The following is a 25,206-nucleotide window of genomic DNA, read 5'->3' on the forward strand; positions in this document are numbered from 1 at the left end:
TCCTCACGGGGTCTCTGCCATGGGAGCATATTCACCCAGTGCTTTTCAAACTGCACTGGCTCCCGGTGGAGTACAGGGTCAGATTTAAGGTGCTGGTTTTGACCTTTAAAGCCCTTCACGACCTAGGACCCTCGTACCTACGAGACCGCCTCTCCTGGTATGCCCCACGGAGAGCCTCAAGGTCCATAAATAGCAACACCCTAGTGGTCCCGGGCCCTAAGGAAGTTAGATTAGCTTCAACCAGAGCCAGGGCCTTTTCAACACTGGCTCCGGCCTGGTGGAATGCTCTGCCTCATGAGACCAGGGTCCTGCAGGATCTGATTTCTTTCCAAAGGGCCTGTAAGACAGAGTTGTTCCGCCTGGCCTTTGGCTTGGAGCCAATTTGATTCCCTCCCCCTCTTTCTTTTTTCTTTTTCCTTTCTCCTCCTGTGATGAGGCTGCATTTTAATATTTTAATGTTTCAGTATTTTAATGTTGTATTTTAATCTTGTTTTTAAGTTGTATTCATTCAACTTGTTTTTATTATTGCTTGTTAGCCGCCCTGAGCCCAGCCTTGGCTGGGGAGGGCGGGGTATAAATAGAAATTAGTATTATTATTATTACTTTACATGCAGAAGGTCCCAAGTTCAATCCATAGCATCTCCTGGTAGGACTGGGAGAGAACCCTGTCTGAAACCCTGGAGAGCCACTGCCAACCAGTGTGGACAATATTGAGCTAGATGGACCAATGGTCTGACTCAATATACAGCAGCTTCCTGTGTTCCTAAGCTTTTTGTGAGCTGCTGCAAGGACAGAGTGGAAAGGAAACTTTCCTTCTGCTAATTTTTCTTAGGATCCAAGCTATTGTTTTTACCAGTATGTTTTCTATCATCTATCCTGGGAATGCCACTTGGCTCTGAAGGTGTTGGTTATAATTTTTTAGGAAGAAACAAAGGCAAATGCAGTACATGCCTGAAGTGAAATGTAAATCCTGCCTGCTATGATTTGCACTGACAGCATGTGGGCACTGGCATTGTGGTATACCACAGTTTTATTGCATTGAAAGTTGAAGCAATCTGAAGAAAGGCCAACCCACTTCATGCTACAACAGAGATGTCCTGGTTTTCCTATTTGCCCACACTCCCAGTTCACAAAAGTGAGTTTCAAATTATACATTTTTCTTTGATTATGTAAATTAAGCTTTGATAAGTCTCTCTACACAAGAAGAAATGAGCAACAACAGCTACAACGAAAACAAAACAGGTCTCTTCGCTACGCATGAATGTTCAGCTGTTCATTCTGTACAAAGCTCAGAAAAGAACCTAGGAGGAAAATGGAAATTTAACCATGGCAATGCTTCCATCAGCACAGCCAATTGGCCCCAGACAACCTTATGTACACAGGCCATATGACTGAAGACGAAAATCAGATGCAAATGCTGCACCAAGCAGGTAAGTCAATTTGCAGGGAATATATGGTTTTAGAGGCAGGCATATTAGGGCCATGAACTCATGCGACATCGCAGCCTTGGGCCTGAGTTGATTTGCGCCACAAATACAGGCTCATTTCTCTGATAGCAGCTGTCAGAAAATGAAGAGTCCATTCTGCCCTACCAGGTGAATTGCAGGTGGCATGCTGCAGAGAGTGACAGAGACGGCAGGGGTGAAAAGAATGCGGTCATGCAAATGAAACAGTCTGAAGCCCAAGGTTTCCTTGGTAGATCTATGAAGGGGAAACCTGGCTTGTGGAGACGGTGGAAGTCTCAGTCTTAGTGCCTGCAGACGTGTCCTCCTCAGCCAACGGATTCTTTCCACAACAGAGGGTGCTGATCATACAGTTACGGAACTGTAAACAAACAAACGAACAAAATCAGCATGGGGAGCTGTGCCCAAAAGTCACTGATGTATCTGGACATCAGGAAAGGCCATTCAGACCAGTGTTTCCTGAATTTGGACCTCCAGCTGTATTTGGACTACAATTCCCATCATCCCTGACCACTGGTCTTGCTAGATAGGGATGATGGGAGTTGTAGTCCAAAAACAGCTAGAGACCCAAGTTTGGGAAATCCTGATTTAGGCAATGGCTACACAAATTGTCTAAAGTTGAATTCACTGTACCTTCCATTGTTCTTCTGTCACTGTAATCCTACATTTTTTTTAAAAAAAACCTGCTTTGTCTTGCCCCTCTCTGTCTAGTCACATAGTAAAAGCTGTACTGTATTTTAAAGCAAGTGAAAATCCTCTGGGACCCATATGTTGATTCCCTGGCACAACGCAGCTCCCAGGGAAGTAATTGATAATACTATAATTCATAGTCTGAGAAATGCTTAGGCTTAAGTCCTGTTGCTGTAAATGCTTCACAAATGGTGAGAGTCATTAGGAGCTTGCTGTTTTAATTTTAAAAAATGGGTGAGAAGGGGGACAGGCTTTTTGGCAACCAACAGAGAGCAAGTATCATCCTTGAGATAATGTGAGAACATCCTCTCCAGTCCCTTGCCACACGGTTCTATTTTAAAACAGATGATTAGGGATTTTTTTCATATTAACCATCAGCACCTGCATCAAGACACATTATATTCAGGCACATTAATAAGAAGCAAAATGCAGTAAAGATAAATTTAGCACATGAGCTAAAGAGCCTGGTTCAAATCTCAGCTCAGCAACACAATCACTTAGGGGAAGCCACCGTCTCTCAGCGTCCCTCCACTTCACATTTGTAATACGGGGGGTAATAAAAATGGCCTACCTTACAGGGTTTGCCACAAGAATTATTAAGCTAATGTATATAAGGAAGCACTTTAAGCACTTAGGGAGAGTGCCATAAACTCTTCAAGTATTGTTATATTGTTGGAAAGCCAGGGCAACGTTGCCAAGTTACCTGTCTGTTCATTAAGATGTAAATCACCGGGTTGTAGATAGCAGAGCTCTTGGCAAAGAAGGCCGGGATGGTCATAAATACAGGGCCGAAGTCTGACCCTTGGTGAGTGAAGATGTAGAAAGCAACACTGGCGTAGGGCACCCAGCAAACAAGGAAGGAAATGACCATGATGACGACCATGCGGGTGACTTCTTTCTCAGCTTTCTGGGTGGTGGCAGACTCTTGCTGCTGAGCCGCTGCCTAGAAGCATGACAACAGAGGGTGGTCAAGACTAGGCAACAGGGCTGTTTGGGAATGGGCAGCTAATCACTGGAACAGAAACTAGCAGCATTCCAGTGTGGTGGGGGATGATACAGCTCTGGGTGGGTTTCTTTAGTTGCTGTAGTTAAAGGTTCTGGGCCTCCAGAACCTCTGTTACATCCCAAAGAATAACAGTTGGTTCTCTTCATTGTGAAGCTGGTGCCCAATCCTTTTTCAGAAGTAAGTGACAATCAAAAACTATTATTACAATATGTTGAATTGTTAAGGCTGGCATTGGAGGGAAGAGCAGGCAGCAGGGATGTGGAAAACAGCATGGGGTTTCATAGTTTGTGCAAATTGCAGTTTGAATTCCCACCCCCGTCCCCCCAAAATATTTATTTATATTCTGTTTTGTAACCAGCTGCATGGGCATCATTGAGAAAGGCTTACAGCATTTAAGGAGAACAGAGCCTAGGGCTTGCCAATCAGAAGGTTGGTGGTTCGAATCCCTGCGACGGGGTGAACTCCCGTTGTTCGGTCCCTGCTCCTGTCAACCTAGCAGTTCGAAAGCACAAAGTGCAAGTAGATAAATGGGTACTGCTCCGGCGGGAAGGTAAATGGCGTTTCTGTGCGCTGCTCTGGTTCGCCAGAAGCGGCTTAGTCATGCTGGCCACATGACCCAGAAGCTGTATGCCGGCTCCCTCGGCCAATAAAGCGAGATGAGTGCCGCAACCCCAGAGTTGTCTGCAACTGGACCTAACAGTCAGGGGTCCCTTTACCTTTACCTTAAGCAAACTATAAATGCAACATTCCACAATGATTGCTGTGGTTATGTTTCAGAAGTACCCTGAAGGTACAAAGTCAAAACTTGGATTATCCTGGTAGCTGCACTGTGGAATCTCCTTACACTGGGCTGGGACTGATGAAGTCAGGAGAAATGTTTTCAGCCTTGATAGGTTTGTGCTGGGGAAGGGAGAAGAGTTTTATCTTTTTGTAGGGTCACTCACCTGTTTAACAGTGCAGACAAGGCGACCGTAGCAGAAGAATATAATAGTCAATGGTGTGACAAAGTGCACCAGAAACATGTAGATGACAAAGGATTCATTGTGAACTTGCGGGTTTGGTGTATAATAATCAACTCCACAAGAGCACTGCATACCTTCTGGGATATACCTACAGTTAAACCAAAAGAGTTAGTGGGTGGGATTGTAGTCTATTGTGTGTGCCCAACTTCCACAAGATTTCAGAAGCTCCAGCAATAGCAGCAACCCAGGTTTCGTTTCATTTGGAGGAAGAGAGCACAGTCACAGTGGGTTTTTATTTTGTAATATTTGGGTTTATAAACAGAGCATAGTTTGGGGGGGGGGTAAACATATTAACACTCCAATAGCTTTAAATTGTAACATTCATTCATTCATTTAATGCTTTAACAGTATGAATAAACTTCAACTGGTGCAAATTTCAGTGGCCAGGTTGCTCACTGGAGGAAGATGGTTTGAGCATACTGCAATGGTCCTGGTCCCTACTGCACTGGCTGCCAATTAGTTTCTGGGTCCAATTAAAGTGCTGGTTTCGACTTTGGCAAAGTATGCCTTTGCCAAAACGGCTCTCACCTTCCAGAAGTATCTCCTGTCACTGTGGGCCATTTATCTGTCATTTCCCCCAAAAAATAACACCCCTCACCTCTGATCATTAAGGAATGCTCACTAGTTGTTCTGGCTCCATTATCCCTCTCCCATCCAAACCCCCCATATTTACTGCAGTCTGCATTACTGCAAGGAATATGATGCATACCTACCTTGACCATCCAAAGAGAGGAGGACCAGCGCATGCCAAGGCCATGATCCAAGTGAAACTCACCCCTATGATGGCATGGGTCCCACTAAAGCGGAAATTGCTCATGGGCTTGCAGACCACCACATATCTTTCAACAGCCAGGACAACCAGAGACCACAGAGCTATCTCACCTGTAAGAGAACAAAAGAAGCATCTGTCAATAAGGTGGGGGGGGGAGGAAGAAGATGAGAAGGAGAGGGAGAGATGGAAAGCCACCCCCCTCAAACACCTCAATGGGTTCCTCTTTTTCTTGTGATTCTTCATATATTATAGGACTCTAATTCTCCAGTCAGCATGACCAAAGGCTGGGCATGATAGTTGTTGTGCAAAAACAATTGGAGGGCATCAGGTTTCACCTCCCTACTCACCACCATACTACATGTCTGATCAGATCCTCCTTTCGTTCCCTCATTCTTCAGGTTCACACAAGACTGTGGCAAATTCATGCACTTAAGCTCAGAGGATGAGAGAGCTGAACCCTCTTCATGCCAACCATTGGTCAATTCATTTGTAACATTTTTATTCTGCTTTTCAATAATTCAGTCTCATAGCTTACATCCCTGTAGCTCCTTTCCTCAAGTGCTTCTCCCTCAACCAGGGACACTTTCCAGCAGAGCCCAGGGGAGGAAAAGGGGGCACCGGGGTACAGATTATATAGGGAGGAAAGTGTTGAGGAAGATGTTGCTTTCCTCTCTCGTTACATTAGACTTCCACCACTTGTTTTGTATGGGATGTAGGAAAATTTGAGTTTGTTCTATTCACTCATTTACTAATATATTTTATTTAAAACAAGCATGCCTCATGCTTCAACACAGCTGCCCAAGGTGACTCACAACGGAGTTATCAAATCATTATATGTAGTAACGATTGAAAGCCAAACAAAACAGATCAAAACACAGGCGACATAAAAAAACCCCAGCATGACGAAAACCAACACAGCTCTGCTGCCTTAAGCACAATTCCACATTTGTTTTGATCCTTTCTTAAAGGATGCTGTGGCATCCCATCATTCTGTTCCTGGCATTTCTCAGCCCTTGGAGAGCAGGCTGAATGCAGGATACGCCTCCCAGTGAGGGACGCTTGAGAGGTAAGGGACCGAGTCACATAATTCTCGATCAAAGGTTTATTTTCTCTGCTGTCTGCCTGTAGCCAAACAATAACCTGGGAATAGCCACATATTTGAAGCTTCACTTCTTTACAAACCTCAGTGAAATGAATGGGCTTGTAGGGAAGCAGCACTGGGTGGACCTTGCCCACAGCAAGACACTTTGAAACGGAATAGTGAAGAGAATAAAACTTGGATTTTTGCCCTTCTTGATCATGGATAAAGACCGCCTAAAGAGACTTGAGCCAATTTGGTCGGGTTTGTTTGCTTTTCGCTGGTTTATTTTATTTCAGATTTAGGTCTTCTCTACCCTAAGGACTGTATGTCAAGTGGAAAACCAAGTAGAAATAAAATAAAAGATAACATCACATAATCAAAATGATTGAGAGATGATGATTGAAACTGACTTGAGCACAGAAAGAGGTTTTGGTCTACATTTTGTTAACAACTTAATTCCGTTCCTGATTTACACGTGGAATAAAAGATGCCTTAGCTAAAGCCCTGCCATTTCAGCTAAGGTGTGAGATCTTACAAGATACCATCTCCGGAGGCTCTCGGAATGTCTTCCACCAAAACCATGAGAAAAATCACGACTGCAAACTTTATAAAACAGAAGTAGGCATAGTGCACAGAACCATATATCGCATTGCACTTTTGAAGTTGAACCTAGTTTTAACCATTTGCCAGCATGATCAAAAGCTTGGTTTCCCATCAATTCTATTAACATTATTCCAGCACGGTTGGTTACCTTAGCTCAGGTATGCGACACAAGAAGGCATAAGTAGAATCTCTGAATAGTACTAGCTTTTGGAATTCTGTTGAAGAATGAAGTCATGTTATGATCTAGCTGAGATTCCTGCATTGCAGGGGTTGGACTAGATGACTGGGGGTCTCTTCTTCCTATACAATTCTGTAAGATCTGAAATAGGAACTTATGTCTACAGTGAATTCACAGTGGCATGATACTTGAAGGGAAACATAAAACAGACCTACCGCCCATTGTAGCAAAGAAGCCTTCAATGTTGCATCCTACCGTTCCAAAAATGAAATATCCATTCATAGATGTGTACATGGTAGTGGTGAAGCCTATTAAGACCATGAAGAGATTGGCTATGGCCAAATTTAAAAGGATGTAGTTCAGAGGAGTTCTGAGTTTCTTGTGCTGGACTGTGACAAAGAGAGTCAGAAAGTTGATTGGGAATCCCAGAAGAATAAGAAGAAACATGTAGGCAGCCAACGCAGAGAACTTCCACGGTTCTGCCAAATAGTACTGAGGATACTCATATGGATTCCGAACAACGCCGGTCTTGTTGGACATGGGGACATAGAAATTTTCACCTTCTGTTCCATTCATGGTGGCAGCTTTGTAGGTATTTAGCTTCTTCAACAAGTATAGATCTCTGTTTTTCTCTATAAATCTCCTTCTTACATTTGCTGGACTGTTCCAAGCTAAGCTAGCACTGTTCCTTTTATAAAAAAAACCACCACAGGTAAGCCCTGTGTTATTGATGTCAGCACAATTTAGACTTGGGTCAACATTAATCATAATAATCCAAGCTAAGATTGGAACTGTTAATTCTCTGCTGGGGTGACGCTCAGGTAGTACTTGTGATGGCGTTACAAAGCTGCTGCAAGAACAGATTGTGTGTGTGTATTTGACAGAGTGCTTAGATATAACACAAAGATGTCAAATAGGATACAGGAAATAACCAGTTACCTGCTTGGCTTCAAGAGGCTGCTCCCTGCCTTTTACTTCAGCTAGAGTAGAAACATCATGCACCGTTTCTAGAAAACCAGGTCTCCTTTGGAAGGAAGTTCCAGGGACACATGTCTGCATGCTTTTGCTGATCATACCTGAAGTTCAGCTGTGTAGCTAGCCTATTAAGACTTTTCTGCTTCTGAATGTAATCTCAGTTAAGGCCCTTAAGGCAATAGCAATAGGTCTATTTATACAATAGAGATGAATCCACAACGAAACTGGTTTAAATGCAATCGATTCCCTGAAAGAACCCTTGGAATCATGCAGATGCCCAGATTGCTTCTGTTACAGATTCCCAGTCCCTTCCTTACATTCCTCAAGCTCCTGTGTGTAGGAGCCATGGCAGGGAAATGGGAATGAAACTGCTCTACACTTGTGGCACAGAAGCACCTTGCATTTAAATATGCTGGCACACTATCCATCATTTATAATGTGCCTCCCAACCATATCCGAAATACAAAGCCACCGTAGAACCCAAATGTAGAACTATCAATAAAACCACATAATAAAAATCGGCATTAAGCCATCATAACAATAAACAGTCATAAAAATCAGCAGTAAAGTTGCAGCACTGAAATAATAAAGCAGTGCTTTGTACATAAATTAACAGGGCACAATCTACTTGCATAGTGGGTGAAGCATGCTTGAATGGGTGCTATATAGTTTTTTATACTGGTTCCTTTCTAGTGCCACGCAAGTTTAAATAAAATGCATGTAATAACAGTAGGAACAAGAGAGTTAATTTATTAATAAACACCTTCATGTCAGGATTTGAACAAAGGCACTCTGATTTCTTCAGCAGACAACTGATTCCCCCCAATAAAGACTCAAAATGCAAGGTATATCAGGTCATGCCTTGTAGGACCATTAGTGTGGGACAGGAAGCTTGCACACCTGACTTCCCACTTTGATGGAAAGGGGTGTCTAACTGGGAAACTGTGTACAGGAATGCTCCCCCTGCTACATAGCTGGTCCAAGGGCATGGAATCTGCTATGCGCACATGACCCAGATATCTAATACTTAGCTGTTATATAGATCTGGCATTGTGGGATTAAAGGTTTTATCTTTCAGATGGACAAACGGACTATATTAAGATTCAATAAGCCATTGCTGAGGTTGACAGAGCTCGCTGCCAAAACTGCATCATGCCAGGACTCCGCCCCAGTCATCCTTAAGGAATCATTATATGACTGGAATGTGGAGAGGTTGAGTAAGGCTTTGGTGGGACATTTGCTAAGGGTGGAATGATTAACCATAGCAAAACCTTGCAAGATCTAACAGGTACAACAATGGAGTATTGTGTTGATGGGGAAACTGACTCAAAAACTTAGGAATGCTTTGAGGTCAAAGACAATAAAATTTGTTAACAAAACCAATAGAATCTAAGTTTTAAATGAACAATGGCTTATTTACACAGCATATGGTTTATTATCACTTCCTTACAACTTTCCTTAACTAATTGCAATATGTCTACAATATTGTCACTACATAGAATAACTGTAGCTTCTGCCTAGGCAGTCAATCAATCAATCAATCAATCAATCAATCAATCATCAATCAGTCTTTCTTGCGGTCAAAGACCAGACAGATGAGAGCCTATTAATTTTCTTTAACTTTTCACTTTTAAGGGCTTTTTGTAGATAGCAGTAGATATTTGTTTGGCTATATGGTTTGAAAGGCAATAAAAAGTATTTTTTTTTAAGTGCACCACCCACATCAACAAAGTGGGAAAGGGGAAATAAAGCAAATCAGATTGACTAAGGATGCTTTTATTAGATTGCTTGTTTGGTCCATATATGAGTAATGATAATGAGTGGTGCCAAAGTTAATATTTTAACATCTATGAGCTACCACTACAGATTTTAGAAAGCTCTTTGTAGATTAAGCATGACATATTTATATATTATCAGAACTTCTGACAGTCCGAGCAGTTATGAAGATCCAAAAGACACCTTTGATGTTATGTGGCAAGTCTGCTGCCAAAACATGTCAAGGCTCCATGTATGCTGGTATATTTATGACAGCACTGTCTAAACTTTGCAGTGTCTTGCCTTACTGATTTTTCAAAGGCTATAGCTGGTCTTGGACCCCTGAACTGTGTGAGATTTCAAGAGAACAGTCTTGCCAGCAGGCACACAGTCCGATTGACTCTTAGATCTCCTGACTTTGGCAGTCCAGGTCTGCCCATCATCCTGTGATCCTTGCCTCCCTCTGGCATGTTCCTGACAGATCTTAATGGAAGGATGTGTTTGATATTGTTTTAACATTTTGATATTTGCTGCCCTAGTTTCCTTCGGGATGAGGGGGTGGAATAGAAATTTAATAAATATCAAATCAAACAAGAACTCAGTATTACGTTTGTCTCATTCAGATGCTCTTTTTTGCGTTAGTTTCCAGTCTTCCCTGCTCCTTTCCTTCCAAATGCTGAAGCATCTCTGTTCACCTGCCTTTGGCTTGTTGCCTCATCACTCTCATCTTTCCCCTTCCTCTCCCGGACAACCTTTAGTAATTTGCCTTATATTTTACTTCATCAATAAAACCTCATTTTTTGGAAGTGCTCTGGCCTAGTCTCTGGTTGCCTCCCTGCTGAAGAGGTGACCAGTATGATTCCCAATTTTCCTGACCAGCCCACATGGGTGCAGCTTTGGCTACTGCTGATGCTCACAGCTGGATCAGAGACCTGCATATGCAGCACCTGTTACAAAATATGTATCGTTGATTGACACTTACCGGTAATTTTTTTTACTCAGTCTTGCTACAGTTACCTTGGCTGCTAGACCACCATCCCCTAGCATGCTGGCTGAGGCTGATGGAAGTTGGAGTCCAACAACATCTAGAGCACCAGAGGCTTCCCATCTTTGCTTTATAACCATCAGTGTGTCTTCAACAAAGAGTGTATTGAAGTTCAGCGTTTCAGCTAATGGAGCAGCTTAACTATTTGGGGACACAACTTATTCTTACATCTGAGTCATATTTACAAATGTCACATTATTGTTTGCTTCTAATCAGAGTGTCTTCAAACTACACCCACACCCACACCCCAAAGTTCAGCTCTGTAAGTGATGTCAAAGTACTTAAATCCTTTTGGCTTCTATTTCATGCCCCGCATCTCAAGATGTGGCTTGCAAAATGTTTTCATAATTAGGGTGCCTACAGATGTGGCAAATGTCAGGGTCTTTGGGTCATGCTGAAGGACCCTAATGATTCTGATACCTCAATAAATGAGAGCTTTTGTCTCTTGAATTCTATGAAACTCCCACTACAATAATTCTTTTCTAAAATAACAGGAAGCATTTGGCAGTAAATAAGACCTTGAAAAAGAAATGTCCTTCGTGTAAGTACAGTTATTTTGTCAAAATTGTGGAAGCCCATTTTTCATAATAGCAGTTCAGAGAGAGACAGAGAACAAATACGAAAAGAAAGGACACAGGTTTCTTTCAAAAAGAGATATTTTATTGAAAACTGTCATAAAACCCAAATGCTAAGGAGCCAGTCCAGAACTAGTGCTAGCAGGTGCAAAACTAGCATATTTTTCTTCAGGCAGAATCTCACCCTAAAAGGGTAGCAGTGACAAATTGACAGGCTGTTGTGAAAATGTCAAGAATACATTCTAGCATTACGCAGGGGGGCTGTTTAATAGAAAAAATATAGCTCCATAGATCCTCTCTTCTGTTTTACTCTGTAGATGTACAAATCACCCACCAGTCATACAAATTCTGCAGTTACACTTGTTAAAAATAAATATATATGCATACATTTCTCTTGGGGGGTAAAACAAAACTTGGCATGTGCCAGTTTCATATACAAAGAGTAGGAAAGTAGGAATATCATATATGATTTTCTTTTTTATACTCTGCCATCAAACAAGCTGTTAAGAAAGCCTAATGGACCTCAGGAACACTTTACAGAAACCAAGCAGCAGGATGCATGAGCGTCTGGTTTCCCTCACTGGCTGAATTCATCCGTCTTCCTCCGACAATATGGGCAACAGTTATGTTGCAGCACCAGGAGCTCGTAATCTTCTGAATGAAACATCTGTAAATGAGGGTTGCAGATGTCAGGTGTGACTCAATTTAAGTCACAGTGTAGGAAGAAAGTGAGTGGACAGGGTTGCTCTAAAAGCATTTTGGGTGCTTTCTCCATTTGTATTAACATGCACATAAACTGCAACACTCTTATGACCCTGGTAACATCAGCTATATATCACCAGGAACTCATTCACCTAAACATTCTCCCACATAATATATGTCAACAATGCACTTCTAATGTTTCCATTGAGCAGACATGTCAGTCTCTATGAAAGACAATAAAGGAACACAAGTTTGACATTGAAAACTAGCAAAAATGATTGACTGGTTAGACGTGTATCTTCTGGGCACCCAAATCAGAATTAACATCCATTGTCATATAACCTCATCGGCATATAACCTGATTTGCAGATAAACCAGAAAGAACACACAATAAAGAGTGGACGTTGTATAATGTGTGCTTAAGTTTTGTGCAAGCAAATCAAGGCAAATGCTCAATAAACAGGTCATCTGGAGGAGCCCTGAATACAGTCAGAAAAAGAGGAGGCAACCCCCAAACAGAAGTGCAATTTATGATCCACTTTAGTTCAACTTGGCTGCTTCATTTAGGTCTCCCAAAGGCTTTACAGCAGCCACAAAGTGATGCTTTGCCTTGCCACTTATGTAGTAAAGTTAATTTTTTTTTAAGGCTTTTATTTTATTTTTAAGCATTAAAATGAATTAGTGCCACAGGTATATTTACAATTAAGCAGCAGTGTATGAGGGCTTTTTAAAAAATAATAATCCTGTACTATTTTATTTGGTGGTACAACTGAACATTTATCAGACTCTCCTGATGTAAAATATTGCCCTTACCTGAAAGCAGAAAGGACACATGGTAATGGGATTATCTGGTAGCAGGGATCGGAAGTACTGCCACTGTAACGGCTTGGGCCAGCGTTTAACCAGCACGTCTCTCCTGCTCATTGACCCGAGAACTGCGCGGTTCACAACCACAGGGACAAATTCCGACCCCCCTTGCTGCAGGAAACAAGTGATTGAGAAAAGGAAAAACATGTTTGAACTTGGTAGATCACTGGAAAGGCAAGGTGTTGTTTTTTTCAGGGAGTAATTATGAGGGGGTTTTTCGGGGGGGGGGAATAATCTGCATATATTAAAGCAGCATTTGCACTGAGTTATCAGTTTCTTTTCAGTTCTGTATTTAGTCCTGGAAATATTCCTAGTTCTGGAGTGCTTGCACGTGTCCTCTTGCAACACAGTGCTGGAAAGCACTGAATCATAGAATTATAGAATTGTAGAGTTGGAAGGGAACCCAGGGTCATCTAGTCCAACCCCTGCAATGCAGGAATCTCAACTAGATCATACATGACAGATGGCCATCCAACCTCTGCTTAAAAATCCTCCAAAGCAGGAGAGTCCACAACCTCCCGAAGGAGTCAGTTCCACTGTCAAACAGCTCTTACTGCCAAAGTTATTTAATATTTTTGTATCTTTATTTTTATATCTTATTATGATTTATGTGGAAATTGTTCAGTTTGGTTGTGTACTCTTTGATATTATATTTATTGTTTATGACTACTTTTGTTAGGTCTGTAATTATGTATTTTTTCATGTTGTGAGCAGCCCGTTTCTCTAACAAACAGTAATGAATGTTTGCCTGCAGGGTGTCCAGCTGCCTGTATAGCCTTTCACTGAAGTTCACCTCTCCAAATTAAAAAAAAAAAAAAGTGGGGTAGGTATTTCTAAAATAAATCAATAACCTAAAGTGATTGGGGTTCTTTAAAAAAACAAAACAGGAATGAAATGTGTAGAGGCATATTGGATATTAATGTATCTCCTTGAACATGGCAATCCTATTGAGGCTTCCTGGGTAGGAGGGAGGACAATTCAGGGCAGAAGAAATGGCAATTCCTCAGCTCCGCTGGGCTTGTGCACATGTGTGTACTTTCTTCTACTTTGCTGGGAAATAATAAAATAAAATAAAATAAAATAAAATAAAATAAAATAAAATAAAATAAAATAAAATAAAATAAAATAAAATAAAATACCTGAAATAACTGTGCCAACTCTTGGCCTGACATAGGTTTTCTCCCGATTCCAGGTGCATGGTCAGAGAGTACCGGTAAGTGGGTGCTGGATCTCTGATCTGCTCCTGGCCTGCCTCTGGGGTGCTTCTTTTTTGCCCTTACCTTACCCAGCTACGGCAGTGGACCTTGCCAGCAGCCCACCAGGGAAACCTCTAGTTGTGAACCTCACTGTGAGACCATGAAGGCTTGCCATATCCAGTGGCCTCCCAGCCACCCTTCTTGGGGGCTCAGGATGGCTCCTTCAATGAATTCTCATTAGTTTTCTTGCAATTTGGGCCACTTGACTCAAATAAGCAATTCTCAGCTGGGTCTTACGCTCCACCAGTTGGGGGATTAAGAAATAAAGCAGTCAGACAAGTCAAGGGAAGGCTGTATCTGGTGGAGTAAGGTAGAGAAGGTTTAGGGGAAATTACAAAATATTTACAGATGGAATGAAGGTGTGACACGAAGAGAACATTTGCTGGTAGGAAATCCATACTAGGTGCTCTTTCGCAGCACAAAGCAAAGCAAAAAACAAAGGTGAAGGGATTTGCGGGAAAGACATTTTCTAACCTCAAAGCTCAGTTTTGCTGTAAATGGGTCATCCTCTTCGATCTCGTCTGCTTTGTAAAGAAGTCTCATTGTCTGCACATCTAGGAACATTTGTTAGGGAAGAATTACACAGAAGTAGGGAGTGCAAAGGGAGAGCACCCGCGTGGTGTTCAGATTTCTATTCCCCGCATGTTCAATGGTGAAAAACTCATACATTATGATAGAAACCCTGGCTTACGATCAAAACTGCATGTAAGTCTTGATCAGGATGCAGAAGGCTTGCCTCACCATGTTTGATAGCAGCAGATTATGGAAAACAAACACACACAAGTTATTCCATAGTTAGTCCTTTGAACAAGGATGCTTAATAGGCTAACTCTCAACCTTTCTCCCAACATGCATTCAAAGTGTTATTCTCATTATTTCCCATTCCCACTTTTCTTCTGTATAGTGCTGCACACAGCATAGTGCTGCGCCTCAACATGGATCTCAATCTCTCTGGCTTCGTGCCTTTATACTGCAGCCAGTAGAATGAGACTCCCAAAGTGAATGGCCCGTTAAAATGGCAAGTTTTGGCAATGCTATCAATAATGGTGGAGTTCAAAGAAAGCCCGGTCTTGTCTTCCTTGGCTGGAGGCTGGAGGACTGAAAAATAAAAAAGTAGTTTCTTTAAAGTCTGTTAGGGAAACAATTATTTTAAGTCCTAACAGTTTGATGTGATTGTTCAAACAAAAAGGATTTAAAATATATTAAAATTGCACAGTGGGGTTTTTTCCCTGTTGTGGGGGCTGGATAAGCTCAGCCCAGCGAAGGGATGGAAACTTCTCCAATGTAACAGACGTTAATCTAGGACTGCAGCAGAGCACTGATACTCATTTATCTTAACCTTTATCTGTGCATGTAAACCTGAACACTGCATTGCATGCTAAACAACTGAGTATCAGAGGTGAAAACACTGTAGCTAAAAATATATTTTTAAAGAAGTGCATGAGGTTGGGGAGAGAGAAGGAAGCTGGGAGCAGAAAGGGAAACTAAGGATTTGTACTGTTCTATTGTAGTACAGTAATGTGTAAACCCTAATAAACATGTGGATTTTTTATAAAATAAAATAAAAAATACAGTGTTACTATATAGTTGTTCCAAACAAAACCTGGTGAAGCACAAATGAATAAATATACAGGCTCCAAGCTACTTTGGTTGTTTTGCTGCTGCAGTGAGCTAAGCTTGGTTTGGCTTAGTGTGTCATCTGAACTTGGACTCACATTTCGCTCTCTCTCCGCAAATCACAACCTGTAAACCAAAGGACAATCCTTGGTTACAGTTTGTGGTTTGTCTGAAGAGAGTTAATCTATGACGTGAGGTTCAGAAAGCATGCTAAGCCAAACCATGGTTTAGTTCAGCAAAGTACAAAGGCTAAATGACCAAGGAAGACCAAAGTGGCCACAATCTCCTCTCTGGAAGCCCACTATGCTCTTTTATGCTAAGACATGGTTTAGCTTAGTGTTACATGTCAAAAAGGGAAGTGATGTTTTCAAGAGTGAAAGGATACCATCACTCATCTGCTCTTGCCATTTATTGTCTCTTTTGTTGAGTCTCGGCACTTCCAGATCTATCAAAGCAACAGCTTCTTCATCAGTGATCCCCTCCTCTAAATAGAACTCAACCAGGTGTAAGACATCTGAAAAGGACAGAGGTGAAAGCAAGACTTAGAAAATTCACAATGCCTGCTGTAGCCATTCAAGAGATAGACATTGTTACATACACACACACACACACACACAACCTGTTAGTAATGAGATTCATATACTTGGAAACCCACCTGAGGAAGAACACACACACACACACACACAGAGAGAGAGAGAGAGAGAGAGAGAGAGAGAGAGAGAGAGAGAGAGATACACAAAAACACAGTAGAAACAGGCATTGCACTGCCAGATACTCCTGTAAGAATGCAGAATCACAACAATTTTAGACTCCACAGATATCAGACATATTTTATCCAGGAGAGCGGTAATATTTCAACGCACCATAAGAAGCAGCAGCGAAGACAAAGGGTTGCCTACAGTTAATACAGACGTTCCCCAGGTTGTTCAGCAATGGGTTGTGGGTGGAACACCTGTAACACAGAGGCACAAGCTCCTGCAAAGAAGCACACAGAGGTTACTGCAAGCAAAAGAGCACAGCTGAACATGTTGGGCAGAATCGTAAGAACAGTGGGGAGCCAGTCTGAGAACTCCTAATAACCCCTTCCCTAGCACCTCCTTATGCCCCCACCCGCTCAAAAGATCTGCTTCAGAAAAATCAGGCGGCCTTCCAATGCAACCTCAAAAAGAAGGAACTGGGTTGAAGAGGGGGAAATCCCCAAAGCCTGATGCTGGTGAGGAAGAACTTAGATTCACCTGCAGAATTCTAGATTCCAGCTACTGAATCTGACCAGTTATCACTACAGTTACAGTATATATTTATTTTCACATCGAGCCAGCTACTTTTTAAAAATAACCAAAATGAGTACGTATATTGAAAGGTTCAGAATGGAAACATATATCCTAAAATGACATCTTAAATTAAAAATATATCCCATGGATTCTGCAAAACATGCTCAGACTCTGGTGAACTTTCAGAGGAGAAAAATTTCCAGAGCAGACAGCAACTACTAACAAGGCATGTGTCATCATGTTTCTTGTTTGATGTGCTGAAGAGACCATTAAGAACCATCCTTGGTAGATAGCAGCAATCAAGACATAATAAAGAAGAATTCATCTTTAATACAGAGGGCCCAGGTTGTTCACGCCAAGATTAGCTGAGTTTCAGTATAGTTGAGAGACACCTTTGGCAGGAAAACAGCTAAGGGAGTTACAACAAAGTGCAAAATTTCATGTCTGATATAAAGCACCTAAGTAAAGTGAAATTATTCACCTTCTCTCCAAAAGCAGAAAAAGGCAGACACACACACCCTTTTTTAAAACCACAAAATATCAGTGAGTAATGGAACTGAATGCCTCACAATGTGTCGGGATTTAGAAAGCAATCTAGGGATAGCCAAAGCGGTGCCTTCCAGATGTTGCTGCACTACAACTCCCATCATCCCTGACCGCTGACCAGGCCTGCGGAGGTTAACTGAAGCTGGTGTCCAACAACATCTGGATGGCAGCACATTTGCTACCACGGCATGAACACAAGGAGACAGATCGATCTATTAATGGCTACTAGCCACATTCAGCTGTAAAATATTGTATGCATCTGACTGTGTGTGAACTTCCCTGAAGCAGTCTGCCTATTCAATGTTGGCAGCCAAAAAACGAGGCTATATGAACCACATGAGAATTCTCATTTTCTTAAGTTTCTTTACACCAAAAAAAAAAAGGGGGGAGTACAGAACCAAACATAAAATAGTGAAATTGGGGCCTTTAAACTTTCATAAATATTCTTCCAGTGTATGACTGCTTGATTCATTAGATATTCTATTTTCAAACGTTGCAGCGTCAGATGAGTCCTATGCAACACACAACTCATTGCCAGAAAGATGTGAACAAAGGTTACTGAAACAGGTTTTTTGGCTCAGAGTCTTGATGAAACATGGGACCTTTGATTCATTCACTTCATGTCCTTTTAAATTGCACAATTACTTCAGGCAGCTATATGGATCTCCAGGGCCTTATTGTGTTTATATTATTTCAGGTGGCCAGATGGAGTGCATTTTTTCCTGTTCATTTAAGGTTAAGCATTTGCACCATACAATTTATTTTGATTTGCACGCCCCTTTAGATAGAATTTTATAGAACATTGGCAAGACTCAGACAATGACTAAAAAGAGGAAGGCAAGCTTTTAAAAACATGATTTACAAAGAGTAACGAGTCCCAAGTGCTGGAAAAGGGGGGAGTCTGACGAATGGGGTAGGCCCAAACATAAGAGACCAACTGTGAACAGTCCCAGAGAGAAGAAAGGAACTAAATGCTTATGGGAATACATGAAAACAGAGCCCCTTAGACTGCAACCTGGGAGTAAGCCCCACTAAACTCAATGAACTTACTTCTGACTAGACATGATTGCACTGTTAGATAGACACTGTTCTCTTCCATTTGGAGCTCTTTTAGGTGTTTTATTCCTGAACCACTTTTATCTGCTTTTACATTGTATCGTTGTTACCCACCCAGGGAACTTATGGTGAAGGGCCGGCAAGATTATAAATAATATTGCAAATAAAATAAGTAAGGTGAAGCATGCCACAGAGTGGTGGGAATAAGCAGCGCAACAGTATTAGCCAGGATAGCATGTGGGGATTAAGTGGGTGAGGCAGTTTCTTCAAAGACATACATTTGAACATGCAAGGCACTTATCTTCATTTTAATAAGGAGACGACATATAACAACATATTTTTTCTGCAAAAGCAATGCATTTACTCACAACGCCTCTCAGATTATGTGCGCGTGCCAGTGTGGTCTCTTGTGTCATGTCAAATATGGGGGGAAATGAGGAAAATACAAAATGGGAACTTACTTCACTGTCATGAAAAGGCTTGGACCGGATTGTCAGGCTTCCCAACTCAACTGATTTCTGAAATCTAGCTGGGATCTGCAGCCCCTGCAACTTGTCATAGGCATGACGAGCCAATTTATAAGCCCCCAGAGCTTTGCTCTGCTTTGCCAGGGCAAATAATGTATTGCTGTAATCAAATTAAGGAACAAAACATACATATGGCAAGCAGGAAAAAAACCACATCATTGCTTTCAATCATAGAAGCTATGTGCTTAAGCGCAACCAAAGCCAGGGCTTGGAAGAGGCCTCCGCTGGAGAAGTCTGTTTACATAAGCATGTTTACATAAACAAAATGTGAAACAACTGCTAGATGGCTGAAGGGGTTGAAAGAGAAATCCCATCAATATGAAGGGTGCTTCTTTGAAATTAGCAATGTTTGCACAGAGAAGAAGGGACACAGAGATGGCTTTTCTTAAAGAACCTCCTTTTTTGTTGTTGGTCAAAATGCCTCCACCTTGCAACATAAATTATTGCATGCAAAAGGAAGCCAGTAGACAAGCATCACTACAGTCTGTTTTTCATACCAAAGTCCATTACAAAAAACAAGGGTGATTCCTTCCAGCTGAAAGGTGATTGGTCAGGAAATGGGGCCAAATCTGCTGTCTAGATAAACTAAATGCATTTGACAGGAATTAACAGGCCTCAATGCAAATATTTTCACTTAAGCTGGGTTAACTGGACTTCACTGAACAGAAAAGAGCAAGACTGAAGGGGCAAGTTATGAGGAACCTCCTTCAAGAAACTAAGCCACCCTAAAACCTTGGCCATCCTCTTATTGTAATGAAGCCTGTTTATCTTAGAAACTCAAAAATCTCAGGGAAAACACACCATGCAGCTTAAGCTTGATGTAGGCCATCCTGAATTCAAGCTGATCATGAATGTGGTCTGTGGAGACCAGGACCAAGCTTCCAGAAAAGCAATTCTGGACAGAAACGAAGGAAGTTTCATATCTGGAGCCAGACCAAAAGGAGGATTGTCAAGAGCCAGTCAGATCCATTTAGCTCAACGCTGTCTACAATGTCAGTCGTGGCTCTCCAAGATTTCATATAGGAGCCTCTCCTAGACCTACCTGGAAATGCCAAGGATTGAACATGGATACTCTGTCACTAAGGCATGGCCCCTTCCCAAAGGAAGTGATAGGAAACAAGTTGTCCCACACATTCATCCATGGGGAGGTGGACTTTGCATGCCTTGAACTAAACTGTATGGCCAGTCGAGAGACTCCTTATGGCAAGTGTAATGTATCTACAATCTTCACAGTGACAAACCCCAGAAAGGTAACCATGCTGGTCTGCTGCAGCAAACACAATGGTGAGTCATGTGGCAATGTGAAGACTAACTACATTGTTGCAACATAAGCTTCCCTGGGTCAGATCCATCTGCCCAAGTGAAGGGCTAATTTTCTAAGCAACATGTCTGTTTGGTTCACAGGTGTTTCCAAAGCTATGCAGGAAGTGTTTTATGCTTCCAAGTGTTTAAAGAGGGTTGGGGGTTCAAACTTCATACAGAGGATGGAATAGCAACCTATTGATATTCTGTGTAATGTAGCTCTGGGAGAGCAAGGATCACATAGATTTTTGCAGCACGCCAGTAACAGACAACACCAATGAGCCTTCTGCTTGGCCTGTCACCTCTTGAATTTGGATTTTGCCTTTTAAAGGATACACTTTAGAAATTCCCAAAGGTGTTTCCTTGGTCAGGCTATGAAGTAAAAACCGAGACACATTAAAGAGTGTTTCAGGCAAGTAGTAATTGAAGGGTTCTTCCTGCAATGTTAAAAAAAAATATTAAAAAAAATTAAAGGTTAAGCTAATAAAGAAATGCACAGAATTAAGCATTAGTTGATCGCTATCTTGCCTCACACTGCTTTCCTTTATTCAGAAAGCAACAACACTAGAAGAATCCAAACAGATCAGATCTAATCTCAACTTTAAAGAAAGAGGCCACAAAGATAAGCTACTCAGGGGACAATCTTATACCAGCCTCTCCATGAGAGGATATGCTGGGTAAGACACAAGAGGCCTAAGAAACACATTGCATCAGTTAACAGTCTTTTGAATGGTTTCAAAGGACAAAGAGTGAACTAACTGTGAAGCTCCATGTGAAAATCTTACAGTGCATTTGTGGATGAAGTGATAGGCATGATAAAGTTCTGCCAAGTGCTGGAAGTGGTGAAACTTCTGTAACATTTCAGTCTTCTGCTGCTCGTTGTCTGAGGGAGGGAAAGGCAGCATCAATATAAAACCTCTGATCAGTTGCCAACCTACAGTGAGAGACTTACTCAAGAAAGATCACAGACCCATCCCGCTTACTGCATTAACACCCCTAAGAGATTAGCACCACTGAGCAAGTGTGCCTCAAAGTATAGCTTATGTAGTTTGGTGAGCTTTATATGTCATTCTGGGCTTTAAAAGCAGGAAAATTAAGAAGACAAATGCATAGTTTTAACACAGCCAGGGGCCATAGCTAATAGCGGAGCACATTTCTAGCAACACCATCTGCAGAAGCTATAACTAAAGGAAATAACATTTTTCTTGTTTACATTTAGACTGAACAAGCATTTTTGGAATAATTTACACAATATTATCGCCACTGCTGTGTAGGTTTACTTGGACGGCAGTCCCATTGTGTTCCATAGGGCTTACTTCCATGTAAGCGTGCACAGGAAGGGCAGAGACTTTTCTCAGTGAACAGTATTTAAGAGTATTGGCAAAATGATATCAATGTTTGTACAGTGTTGTTAAAACAATAATAATGCCTGCTCCGCCTTAATTTTGGGTCACACAAAGCTAAGGACAGACAGCATCTTACGGTAGTGGGAATAATGAATATGGAGCCAAAATCAGCTCTCAGACTGACATGTTCCTGGGCAAATTGCTCTTTTCTGGTGTAAACGCCACTCTGTGAAACGGGAACAATAAGCTGCCTGCTTTATAAGATCACCATATGCATTAAAGAAATAGTTTAAGCTATTTTGTATGCAAAGGCTGCAATCCCAACAGTACTCAGCAGGAAACTCAGTGGGACCCATCCTCAGTTAAACATGTTTGAGTTTGGTGTTGAGGCTGTGCTCCTCAGCACAGTTATCTAGACATTAAATCCCCCTAAGCAAAGGATTGCTAACAGTGAAGTGTAAAGATTCATAAATGGCTTCTGAAACCTCCTCTCTTCTCCAGTAAAACTGATTGAGAGCATTTAGACTGAGAAACCACTCCAGCAGCCCTAGTTTTGGAGCTTGCCCAATAGGTCCCTGGGCCCATGGCTCAGCTTTCCCAATGCTATTGCCAGAACAAGCATCACATTCTAGAAGAACTAGTGAATGTCAACTTCTCTACCCTGTAAAAGCCTTTCACTTTTAAAGACCAGTAGCTCTGAACTTTAGTCTTCTGGCCACCCACTGAGCAGCATGCTAAGGAATGATGTACGGCAGATGTCATCAGCCACAGTGAGCCTTCCTAAATGAAGACCAAAACCCCAACCCAAAACTTGTCCCCATACTGTATTTTGTGCCTGGGATACTGGAAGGGAAAGCATATGGATGGGGAAAAGAATCAAGTCCACAACAGCACCTCTCTTGACACCAACCTGTCAAGATGTTAAGATCTTTAAAGGTGGGGCCCTTCCTGCTGCTCTGATACCAAGGGATTGTACATTTAGAAGTAACATGGCACAGGGCCTTTTTGACGTTGGCACCTGAGTTGTGGAATACTCTCAGCTTGGAGATTCAGTTGACACCAACTGTAGTTTCTTTTTGGAAGCAACCCCAAATGATTACGTTTCCACAGGCATCTGCATGATATCAACCTATGGAAATTTTGCTGGAACTTTATTTTTTTAACAGGAACTTTAATCATATTCATACTGTTGTATTTTCTGCTCTTGCTGTGTTTGTGATATGATCTAAACCCCATCAGTAAAAAAAAAAAAGGAGGGCAGGAGACAAACATTTTAAATAAATAAACATTTTTTAAGGTTCCCAAAGGAGGAATACCCCAGAAGAGCAAGAAGGAAGAGCAGGACTGTTGACAAGCCCTCAACCTTGAAATGAATAGGTGGGCATGACCAACCCCATGCTGTTCATTCAATCAGACTGAGCTTGGCCTTCCCCTAGCAGTTTTGAGAAACTGAAGTTACCTAGTTTCCTTAGAAGACATAGCTTGAGCTAGAGTTAAGAATGAGGTTTCTCTTCTCAGCCATACATGAAAAGATAAGATCATAATATGTACAATATAACAAAACTCAAAAGTCTTGTACAACGCAATTCACAATGAGTTTTCAGTTAAGCCATCAGAGTTTGAGAGATGTTCTGCCTTCGGGCATGAACAGATTACATGTAAACTTGCTTGTATTTCCTTACCTTGAGCGATATCTAAACACTGCATGGACAGCATCCAGTAATAATATCCTGCATCATTGAATCGGCTTTCTACCACAGCGTTGCGAGTTAATTGTTCCAACACTTTTACGGCCTCGGTTTGCCTGCCAGCCTTGTGGAATGCTGCAAAGGGGGCCAAAATAAAGAAGATTTTACAAAGTGATTAAACCAATTAACTTGATTAAAATTAAGAACAGAGCCCACAACTAAACAAAGGAGCAGATGAAAGGGATTACACCCTAGTATTCTTCTCCATGTTTGTGGGGAAGTTAATGTAGCAGTAGATACTTCAAAAATGTACTTTGTGGCTTTTGTGGTGTCTCGGGCTTCTTTCATGTACTTTGTGGGCACAATCCACCAAGCACTGCTGCTGCACAACTCCCATTTATTTCAAGGTTGCCTTTGTATGGTTACCGAAAAGACCCATTGAAACCAATGAGATTGTGCAGCAGCACTAAATGGGCTGAAAAGCAGTGAAGTGAGGAAAACTTTAACTGGCTAAGGGGCCAATCAAATTTATTTGTGTCTCGATAGCTGCAAAATAATTATGATCAAAAGAAAGCCTACACATAAGAGATTTAATTCACACTTTAGTTTTTGAGTTCAGTACAAACCCAAGTTAAAATGGCAAAAAAAAAAAAAACCATCAGCGGCAGTAATGACTGAGGAATTGCACATGTGCATTTAAGTGATCAACATTCCCTGCAATATATGTCAAAGCAGAGTCCTGATCCTTTCCTAACTGCTGCTTCCTGTTCATTGCTGAGAAACCCTGTCACTTAAAACACACACACCAACTTCCAAATCAACAAAGCCATATATGCATTTGCCATCTAAACGCAGGTCCTTGCACCCAAGTTCAAAATGTAAAGTGCAAATAACCTCAAAATATAAAGAGTCACTAGCTGAAATTAAAACTCGGTCCAGATTCTACTCAATAAATATATGCTTTACAAAAGCTCAAAACAGAAATTTGAATGAGCTTTGAGGGCTAATTCACACTCTTACGTTTTCTGTTAATGGTCTTGTACCCATGTGCAACTTATACAACCGAACTGCTTATGAAAGGTAATACAGAGAATTTGCTGCTCTACAAACTGCATTCTCATAGATTTTCATATCTGACTCATCACCACCCTATGGCTAGAGAAGCAATCCTTATGTGTTCCACTGATATGCTAAGAACATGAAGGTTCATTATTACTTTTTTTGTTACTAAAGACTAGGTATGAATGTGCAAGACTGCCAAAAGCTTTTCTAGCTCTCCTGAGAGCTGCTGCCATCCTAGTTATTCAGACTGGGATAATCCTTTCCCCAATACCAGTAAAGGTAAAGGTAAAGGGAACCCTGACCGTTAGGTCTAGTCGTGGACGACTCTGGGGTTGCAGCGCTCATCTCGCTTTACTGGCTGAGGGAGCCGGCATACAGCTTCCGGGTCATGTGGCCAGCAGGACTAAGCCGCTTCTGGAGAACCAGAGCAGTGCACGGAAACACCGTTTACCTTGCTGCCAGATCAGTACCTATTTATCTACTTGCACTTTGATGTGCTTTCGAACTGCTAGGTTGGCAGGAGCTGGGACCAAGCAACGGGAGCTCACCCCATCGCGGGGATTCAAACCGCCAACCTTCTGATCGGCAAGCCCTAGGCTCAGTGGTTTAGACCACAGCGCCACCCGCGTCCCCCCAATACCAGTACATGCCTTAAAAAAAAAAATACAGAATATATATGTGTCAAATTATTATCAAGGACTGTTGGAGCAGAAAGTGAGTAGAAACACTAGATGTAGAATCTACTTTTTTGTCTGCTCTTTTTACTGAACTTATACTTTATTAAATTTGTTGCTGCTGTTA

At 41.7% G+C, this 25,206-nt stretch overlaps 2 protein-coding genes across 3 annotated transcripts in view; both read right to left on the minus strand.

Moving 5' to 3' along the window:
• Positions 1 to 856: 856 nt before the first annotated feature.
• Positions 857 to 7,970, minus strand: RHO (rhodopsin). The gene is made up of 5 exons (XM_079964606.1): positions 7,031 to 7,970; positions 4,895 to 5,063; positions 4,104 to 4,269; positions 2,857 to 3,096; positions 857 to 1,824 (listed from the first exon to the last, which is right to left on the minus strand). The coding sequence occupies exons 1-5, from the start codon at positions 7,581 to 7,583 to the stop codon at positions 1,702 to 1,704; spliced, it is 1,251 nt and encodes a 416-aa protein (XP_079820732.1). The 5' UTR covers positions 7,584 to 7,970; the 3' UTR covers positions 857 to 1,701.
• Positions 7,971 to 11,228: 3,258 nt separating this feature from the next.
• Positions 11,229 to 25,206, minus strand: part of IFT122 (intraflagellar transport 122) — a 60,471-nt gene continuing 46,493 nt past the window's right edge. For both annotated transcript variants that reach the window (XM_079964496.1, XM_079964495.1), the window contains 9 exons: positions 23,338 to 23,478; positions 21,095 to 21,192; positions 20,646 to 20,746; positions 18,942 to 19,107; positions 16,471 to 16,582; positions 15,993 to 16,121; positions 14,465 to 14,544; positions 12,681 to 12,845; positions 11,229 to 11,832 (listed from right to left, as the gene is read on the minus strand). In XM_079964496.1, coding sequence (XP_079820622.1) covers positions 11,743 to 11,832; positions 12,681 to 12,845; positions 14,465 to 14,544; positions 15,993 to 16,121; positions 16,471 to 16,582; positions 18,942 to 19,107; positions 20,646 to 20,746; positions 21,095 to 21,192; positions 23,338 to 23,478 — 1,082 coding nt within the window. In that variant the 3' untranslated portion in view covers positions 11,229 to 11,742. The remainder of the gene's footprint in view (positions 11,833 to 12,680; positions 12,846 to 14,464; positions 14,545 to 15,992; positions 16,122 to 16,470; positions 16,583 to 18,941; positions 19,108 to 20,645; positions 20,747 to 21,094; positions 21,193 to 23,337; positions 23,479 to 25,206) is intronic.

Source organism: Podarcis cretensis, assembly GCF_951804945.1.
Source record: "Podarcis cretensis genome assembly, chromosome: 2".
In the NCBI taxonomy this organism is placed as follows: domain Eukaryota; kingdom Metazoa; phylum Chordata; class Lepidosauria; order Squamata; family Lacertidae; genus Podarcis; species Podarcis cretensis.

Excerpts from the sequence above, each read along its gene's own strand:
- RHO (XM_079964606.1), bottom strand. The coding sequence starts at position 7,583 with ATGATTAATGTTGACCCAAGTCTAAATTGTGCTGACATCAATAACACA. Across the intron at positions 5,064-7,030 it reads CTTCTTTGCTACAATGGGCG|GTGAGATAGCTCTGTGGTCT; the intron begins GTAGGTCTGTTT and ends GTTCTCTTACAG. Across the intron at positions 4,270-4,894 it reads CCTCTCTTTGGATGGTCAAG|GTATATCCCAGAAGGTATGC; the intron begins GTAGGTATGCAT and ends GTTTAACTGTAG.